General features: G+C 37.5%; 1 protein-coding gene across 1 annotated transcript; it reads right to left on the reverse strand.

The window, feature by feature from the left end:
* Positions 1 to 709: 709 nt before the first annotated feature.
* LOC104884081 (uncharacterized) lies at positions 710 to 7,371 on the reverse strand. Its single transcript, XM_010668676.4, has 4 exons — positions 7,039 to 7,371; positions 6,807 to 6,950; positions 1,230 to 1,435; positions 710 to 1,085 (listed from the first exon to the last, which is right to left on the reverse strand). The coding sequence occupies exons 1-4, from the start codon at positions 7,278 to 7,280 to the stop codon at positions 922 to 924; spliced, it is 756 nt and encodes a 251-aa protein (XP_010666978.2). The 5' UTR covers positions 7,281 to 7,371; the 3' UTR covers positions 710 to 921.
* Positions 7,372 to 8,602: the final 1,231 nt, after the last annotated feature.

The following is an 8,602-nucleotide window of genomic DNA, read 5'->3' on the forward strand; positions in this document are numbered from 1 at the left end:
GAGCTTCACCAACTTGACATCAATAATGCAAGTTCTTAGTCAGTTTCCGTACAATCCTAAGTTCCCTCAGTTTTAGGCTCTTCACCATGTCCTGAGATATTTGGCTCATACTTTGGATTAAGGGAGCCTCCTACAGGCCACTGCACAAATTACTCTTCAAGCCTATGGGATTCTTGTCCAGATACCAGAAGGTCTGTAACTTGTTACAGTTTGCTTCTTAATAATCTCTTGTGTCTTGGAAGTCCAAAAAGCAATCTACCATCTCTAAATCCTCTAGTGAAGCTGAGTACATGACCATGGCTGCAGCTGCAGTAGAATTCACTTGGATAGTTAGGTTATTACAAAAGCTTAATGTCTTTAATCCCACTCCTGTCATCTTAAACTGTGACAATCAAATTGCTCTTTACATTGGTAAAAACTGTATTTCATGAGAAAACAGAACATATTGAGCTAGACTGTCACTTCACAATGGAAAAGGTGCTAGAAGGATTACTTGAATTAACTTATCTTCCTACTAAAGAGCAGCTATTAGATGTCTTCACCAAGCCCCTGCCTTATTCTCAGCCATCCTTCAGCTTGCAAGGGGTAATGAATTACAAGCTTCCTCACAAACACTCAACAACTCTGAACTCACTAATGCCACCTCAACTTCTTCTAAGTTATTTGTAACAAAATTAGTTAATCAGCTTGAGTTTGTATTGTGTTGAGATGTAATAAAGATCTTTTTATCATTGCTTGTAATGATTGGAGTACTATATAAGTACTCATGATGTAATCACAGTAGATAGTTGAAACTTCTTTAATTTCCATACACATAAATTACCAGTCCATATTCTCTCCTACCAAAGAAACAATGAAAAGCAAAAAGGAAAAGAAAACTCCAAATTCAGAAGGTCCACTAGCTTAAGACTCTAGAACCCATTAATCACTTGAAGCACCATCATCATCTAGATTTTCACGCTCTGCCACCAACTTTTCTATGAGCCTCTTGCTCTCCCCGTCAAGAACAGATCTTCTAGATGAATCACCGCCAGTCAGACCATCGTTAAGCACGGGATCTGAATGACAGAGAACTAGTGCAACACCTGGAGTTCAAAAGAGAAAGCAGTCCAGGACAATTATAACAATATTCTTTGTATATCAAAGAGAAGTTGGTCTGACTCACTAACATAATGCCATAAAAGCAAAACATCTAAAAAAAAATTAAGAAGAAGAAACACAGATCATACCTTCAGGTGTGCATGGTTTTCCAAAACTCTGCAATCCCGCATAATTTGCTTTGACAGCACCATTATTGTAAACCAACAGAGTAGGTAGATTACAATCAGGATAATTAGGGATACAATCTGTAGATATTATTTTGACAAACTTTGTTCCGGGATATCTTCTCGATAGCTCTTCCAAGCATCCCATTAACATCTCACAAGCTGCAATTCTGCCAATATATTGAAATATTAATTAAAACAACGCAAATCAAAAACAGACGTAATAGCAACAATTAGCTATTGATCCAAGATATACATAACACGCCAACAACCTGCTGGTAAATTCAGTGACCCGCAATCAGAGAGAATCATTATAAACCATTAGCTATTGAACTACAATAACACAACATGCCACTGATATGCTTGTAAAAGAATGCTGTGATGCAGTATGGTCTGTAATTTCACTTCTGAAACAACACCAAAAGACCACCTCTTTACCCTAACGGCCCGTTTGGTAGTCCTTAATAAATGGTGGTAATGGGAATGAATTTTAAGTGTAATCTTACAAGGGAAGCACCCTTAAAACCTTCATGGGGAGACAATTTTAACCCCTATGTTTGTGTTTTTTCTCCATAGGGAAGTAATCTCACTCCTAAGCCTGTGGTTTATATTTCAAGGGGAAGCAATTTTCATTACCACTCATTACCACCTACAAGGTGGTATTGGATGAGAGTGAAAATTTAAGAAGAAAACCAGACACTTTAAGATAAATTGGCATTATCGTGGGAATGAACAATGATATTCTTCACAAATTTACATACATATTCATTCCTATTACCACCATATATAACAAACTACCAAATGGGCCTAACTGCCTAAGTGTCACCACCAATCTGAAAATTCCAAAGGTGAGTCAACCAAACAACAGAAGATCCTACAAGAAAATTCTCATTGAATACTTAGTACTCCTTCCGTATCTTTTTAATCTACAGACATTGTATGGGTGCACGGGTCACATGCTCCATTTTCATTTTAGTTTTTGACCATTGTTTATAATTTTAGCAGAAAAAAGAAAGAGTCATGTAGTATCCTTTTAGACTTATTTCAATAAATATTTTTCAAACTTTTCATATTTTTGACTTAAAATAATTAAAGATATTAATGGTCAAAGTTATAGACCGGCAAACATGACCGCAAATATGTGTAGATAAAAAAGGAATAGTGGTATTCGCAGTAGACTAGTAGTACAATCCTTAGCACACAATACTTTAATTATATCAGTGACTTAGTAGCATACATGACCTGCAAATGGGCAAACATTCTTTGCCCGGACAAAAAGTGAATAATCAAAAACAAACATAACAGTTTAATCTGTAGGTGATATTGCACATGTGGTCATACAGCACAACTTATCTCAAACCATTTGCCCTGTGCATTGCAGAGCCTCATTTTGTGTTTCAGAACTAATTCTATACTTTCAATCAAATTTTAAATATCTTTGATCCAATATAGAGAGAACATTAGAGTCCTAACAGAATAGGTTGACAATTACTTGAAGAATGTTGTGGTTTGAAGCACAACTTTGCCTTGTTCATAGTGTTAAGTTTGAGAAAACTGTTCTACAAAAGCAGGTAACTTAGCCTTAAATGTAAGGGGACACTTAATTACCTAGAATAATAAAGGCAAGAAGAGGACAAGGAGCATCTGCAAGCTGTGAGGATGTTCTGACATTCATATGCCACCAGCCAAAACTAGGTACTAGACAAACCAACAAAACTGCCTTGATCCTATGCTATTCCTAACAAACAACAATGTCAACTCTTTTAGCCTATGAAGAACTAAACTCTGTATATAAACACATGTAAAAAGAAGCTAATAAGTTGGTAATTCTATATAAGACAACTTCCTTGCTTTGGCTGACTTTGAAGTGCAATCCTCACAAACTATGATACAGCATGGACAAATACAAGTATAATCCAAACACCAACTAATAAAAAACCCCAACATAGGAGTAGTAGACAATGTGAACTATACTAATATGGGGGAACATCCTAGTTAGGGTTAAAACAGTAACAAATGAGATAAGAGAGGGTCAGGGTTTCCTCTTCCATGGTGATTCTCGAGATTGCATACGGGCTACGCTACTAATTTCTAGTGTTACCATGGGTCAATAGAAGAAATTTCAGACGTCTAACCCTCCAATGACACGGCATGTTCAAAGTTTATTAGCAAAGCAAGGATCTTTGAAGAACATTCAGTTGCCAAACGGAAATTGAGGTGCTGCTTCAACACCTTTATCCACCTCAGGATCAGTCTCTTCCGAGTCACAGGAACCAATAGCTATGCAAAAGGCTTTTGACCAAAATAGTGTTGCTATGAGGTAATCTGCTATGGTTCAGAAAGTTAATGAAGCGAGTTCGGGAGGAGATGGTGGTGTAGCCTCTAACACTGCCAGCAGAACAATTGAAACAAAGGGAGTAGATGTTGCACCAGCTTCAGCTACAATTGAGCCTCCCATTATAATAACTAAAGCAGCAAGGTGAACAAGGAGAAGATGTCATTGTAAACAACACCAATGTTGCTAAAAGCTGGGCGTTCATGATCTTCCCTTGCAGCTCAGAAGAAACTCACTTCTAAGGGTATGTCTCTTAAACTTGTTGCTCCTAGTGTAAAACATGGAAAGGCTATTGCTCAACCAGATATATCTGAAGTGGGTAAACTATCTGAAATTTGGGAAAATGATATAGTTTATTATGTAGTAGGCCAAACTCCATCTATTGGTGCTATTGTCAGGTTTATTAATTTGGAATGGAATCATGTTTGTAAACATAAAGTCTTCTCACACGAGGATTGGCTTTTCCTTGTAAACTTTGAATCTCTAGCACACAGGAATGAAATTTTCTATTCTGGGCCATATACCTTGAATTAGCAAACCAATGATTGTCAAAGCTTGGACAGCTAATTTCAATTTCCATGAAGATATTATGAGAGTGGTGCCATTTGGATAAGATTTCCTAATCTCCCTCTGAATGTTTGGGACCCATGAGCAGAATAGGAAGCATGATTCAATTTCTTCTATTTGCTGATGAATGCACCACTAGGAACCGAGGATCTTATTTGCTAGACTGCTTATAGAGGTAGGTCTCACTAAACCAGTGCACAAGGTGATGGCTATTGAAGATTCCAGTGGAGACATTCTTGAGCAAATGGTACACTATGAGTGGGTGTCTTTTTTTTGTATTCAATGCCAAACTGCAGGGCATGACTGTGCAAAAAAGAAAGGCACCACCAATGTGAAAGCTGGTGTTCCTAGAGTCATTCAGAAATAGGTACCTAAAACTTTTTCTGTTGTGAGTGAGTTGTGACTAATGGGGAGGTTGTTCCTCTACCTAATATTGATACTGGTCTTGTTGAAGACACACAAAACAAACACTGATGTAGGACTTCTCAAAGGTGAAACAGAGAAGAAAATTCAGCAAACATGTACTGATTCACAGGGGACTCAAGTGGCTTCTGAAGTCGGAGTAGGTGACATTGAAGTATGTTCTATTGTGCCTTCTAAAGATAGAAAAGAGGAAGCAAGTTGAAGTGAGTGCTCCAGATTCATTGTTCACACAGTGGATAGTGAAGGGGCTAGCTCCTTCTACCTTTCTCCATCGTGATCATCATTGGAATGTGAGAGGGCTTGATAGCCCCTCAACAGTAGTACAAATTAAGAAGTATGAAGTATCTCAGTGGTAATAATGTGAACTTTGTGGCTCTTCTTGAAACCAAAGTGAGAGAACCTAATAAAGATAAGCTAAGAAAGATGATTGGGGCTCTGTGGAAGTGGGATGATAATTACAGTTCATATCCTAGAGGCAGCATTTGGATTGCTTGGAATCCTTCCAGCATTTTTTTCCAAATTCAAGAGAAGACCAAACAAATGATTCATGCCAAATGTATTGACAAGAAGACAGTTGCTATGTTTATTACTGCAATTTATGGTCAACACCATAATAAAAACTGGGAAGTCTCTATCGATTGATCTTCTTAGAATCAATCAGACTATCCAGAGTAATTGGTGTGTGCTTGTAGATTTCAATGCAGTGCTTGATCAAGATGATGAGCTGCAAGCTAGGGCCATCACAACCTATGAAACTCAAGATTTTGCTGAATTATAGCACCTTAGTGCTTTCAGTGAATTTAGAAGCCAGGGTCATTTTTATTTTTGGAATTTCAAAAGCCATGGAGCAGCAAGGGTGCTTAGTATAATTGATAGGTGTTTAGTTAATTCTCATTGATTGATTAATACACTGGAGTGGTGGTGAAGTATCTCAATCCTCGGCTCTCTGATCATTGTCCTCTCCTCTCTTATTGAGGTGTTATGCTCCTCAACATGAAGGTGGAAGACCATCCAAATTCTTCGATTATATGGCTGATCATGAAGATTTGATGCTATCAGTACTGCTGCTTGGAGAAACTTTTATCATACTCCTTGTATGGATCAAGTTTGGAGGAAGGTTACGGCTATTAAATATCAATTGAAGTGCACAAAAAGGATTTTGCTCATCTAGAAGTTAGAATTGCTGAGATAAGAGAGGAGCTTGTTCTTATTCAGGATGCTCTCAATCAAAGTAGTGATGATGAGGCCCTTCATGTCCAAGAAGCTGAATGCATTACTTCTTTAAAGAAGTTCATGGTCATTGAGGAGAATGCTTATAAGCAAAAGTCTAATATTAATGGCTTAGGTTGGTTTTGACTGCAATAACCACTTCATTTTCATAGATACTCTCTAAATAGCATTGTTGTTATCTACAGTGAGCAGGAGTTGACCTAAACATCTCACATTCAACAAAAATTGGTGAATTTTTACAAGAAACTCCTAGGTACTGCTGCTACCAGCATTTCTGGTGTTGATCTCACTATTGTAAGAGCTGGTGCTCAATTGGGTTCTACTGCAGTTCATGATCTTATACAGCCCATCACTAGAGAAGGAATTGACAATGCTCTTGCCCTGGGATAGATGGTTTTAATAGTCTATTCTTCAAAAAGGCTTGGCCTACTATGAAACATCATATATACAAGGCTGCATGGGAATTCTTTGATAGCTGCTTACTTTCTATTGAGGTAAATTGTACTTTAGTTACTCTTGTACCTAAAATTGCTCCTCCCTTTTATGTGAAGGAGTTTAGACCTATAGCCTGTTGCATTGTGCTTTGCAAATTAATTGCTAAGATCTTAACCCATAGAATGCTGTGTCTGTGAGATTCTTGATTTAGCTCAAGCAGGGTTCATCCCAATACCCCCTACCCTCCCTTAATGATCAATTGTCTTCTATTTACTATAATGAGGAACTTGGATTCTCGAAAAAGGTATTCGGGTTATCGGACATGGGTCAGAAGCATTAGAAATAAGCCAGCTGCTATTCTAGCAACTGCACACTATATCTACAAAACCCAACAGTCAAATCAACCATCCTAAATGCTACTATAACCTTAGCCAAATTGCAAATACACTATATGATCATAACTATAGTTGCTTCCATGTCCTCCAAAGAGTACTGAAAATCTCACAGATATAATGACTAGAACAATTTTCAGAAAAAAAAAAAAAACTAACCCTTCTTTGTAAAGAATAACAACTACCCAAATTTCAGGGGAAGCTTGAGAAACCTCTCGGATAAAATCCGACCCAGAAATGGAAATAATTGATCCAAATCTCGCAACTTTAGCAGCTTCCTTAATTTCTGTTAACCTCTTCTTCCTACAATTAAAACAGATCCCACATCCCATTAATCACATAATTCAATCAAGAAAAACAAAATAAAAAACTGAGATTAAATTTAAGAAACCTGTATTCTTCAAGAAATCGATCATCATCAAAGTCATCCTCAAGATCTTGTAGCTCATCTAGGGTTTTGGAGTCAATCCAAGATTTATCTTTAGGCTTAGAATCCTCATCTTCTGCAGGAGTAAATGAAGGTGGTTTAAAAGCAGGAGGCTTTTCTGGGAGATTTCCGAGCTTGCGTTGGATGTCATCCCATTGTGTAGATTTTCCTTCAACGTCTTTGTACACAAAATGATAGTCCGCCATTTTTTGTTAGGCACCTCGCTAAACTAGACATTTCTAGTCTCACCTTCCTCATTATACAGTATATACTTTGTGGTTTCTACTACAGATCTATGTTATGCTTTTGTGATTTTTTATGTTTTTATGATACCTTTAAAGTTTAAAGTATGCTTATTATCTGGTAAAAGAAAAAAGTATGCTTATTATTAATACCTCAAAGGAAGAAGTATTTATTTGTACAATATGTGTATGTGGTGAAAGTGATATGTGTGAATAGTGTAAATGACAAAATATTATACTTCCACCGTTTCAAAATAGATGTTACATTGTTGACTTTTCCACTATTCATGAATGAGGTTTGACCATGCATTATTTACTATTAGGTAAAATCAAATGTTATAATGTAATATGTTGTTGGATTTGTCTTAATGTATATTTTCAGAAAATCAAAATTTTATACTTTACTCTAATACATAATTAAAGATATTAGTAGTCAAAGTAGTGCATCGACAAGCGTTTTAGTCAACAATGTAGCATCTATTTTGAAACGAAGGAAGTACTTAAAATGATACAAATGAAGTGTTTTGTAATGCACAATCACAATTCATCGTAGGTAACTAGGTATGGCAATTGGATGGGGCGAGATACGCAGGATGATCTCTCCACACCTGCACCAGTATAAAATTCTTATCCCCGTTCTATCACCCGTTATGAAGGGAAATTTCAGACCCATCCCTGCCCACTCGGTACATACTTAAATCCATTCTCATCCCACTACTCTCCATGGGTACCCGCGTCGTACCAACTTTATCCCTACCCCCCACCCGCACACACGTCGTACCCGCATCATACCCACAGACTTATATTTTGCAAGAAAAAATTATTAATAATATAAATATAAATAGGTTTTTAATAATAAATATGCAGGGCGGGTGGGCGAGAATGGAACTGGGTGGACGGGGATGGGGTGGGTAATATAACATAAAATCCACACCCGCTCCACGCCTCCACCACTCATTGCGGGTATGATTTTAATATCCATCCCCGTCCCATCCCCACCAAACCTGGACCCATCCCTGTCAAACCTAGGCCCATCACCGCCTCAATTGGACGGGCGAAGATTGGGCAGGTCTCTTACTTGACATGCCCCACTGTCATCCCTAAGTCTTGTTGTCGTCAATTGTGCTATGTGCATCATTGTTCTCATATACTTCTTTTTTCATTTTAGTTTTTTATTTAAAAATAAGAAGAAATTCTCTAGGTTGTACTCGTACAGAGTCCCATTTAAAAACCTATTACAAGTCAAACACCTCCAAACTCCCTCCCCCTTAAATCGCAAGCAAATG

This window comes from Beta vulgaris, chromosome 8 (genome assembly GCF_026745355.1).
Source record: "Beta vulgaris subsp. vulgaris cultivar EL10 chromosome 8, EL10.2, whole genome shotgun sequence".
Classification (NCBI taxonomy): Eukaryota; Viridiplantae; Streptophyta; class Magnoliopsida; order Caryophyllales; family Amaranthaceae; genus Beta; species Beta vulgaris.

Coding starts and splice junctions, on each gene's coding strand:
- LOC104884081 (XM_010668676.4), bottom strand. CDS start 7,280: ATGGCGGACTATCATTTTGTGTACAAAGACGTTGAAGGAAAATCTACA. Junction 6,951..7,038: donor CGATTTCTTGAAGAATACAG/GTTTCTTAAATT, acceptor TTTTAATTGTAG/GAAGAAGAGGTTAACAGAAA. Junction 1,086..1,229: donor AAAACCATGCACACCTGAAG/GTATGATCTGTG, acceptor TTTGAACTCCAG/GTGTTGCACTAGTTCTCTGT.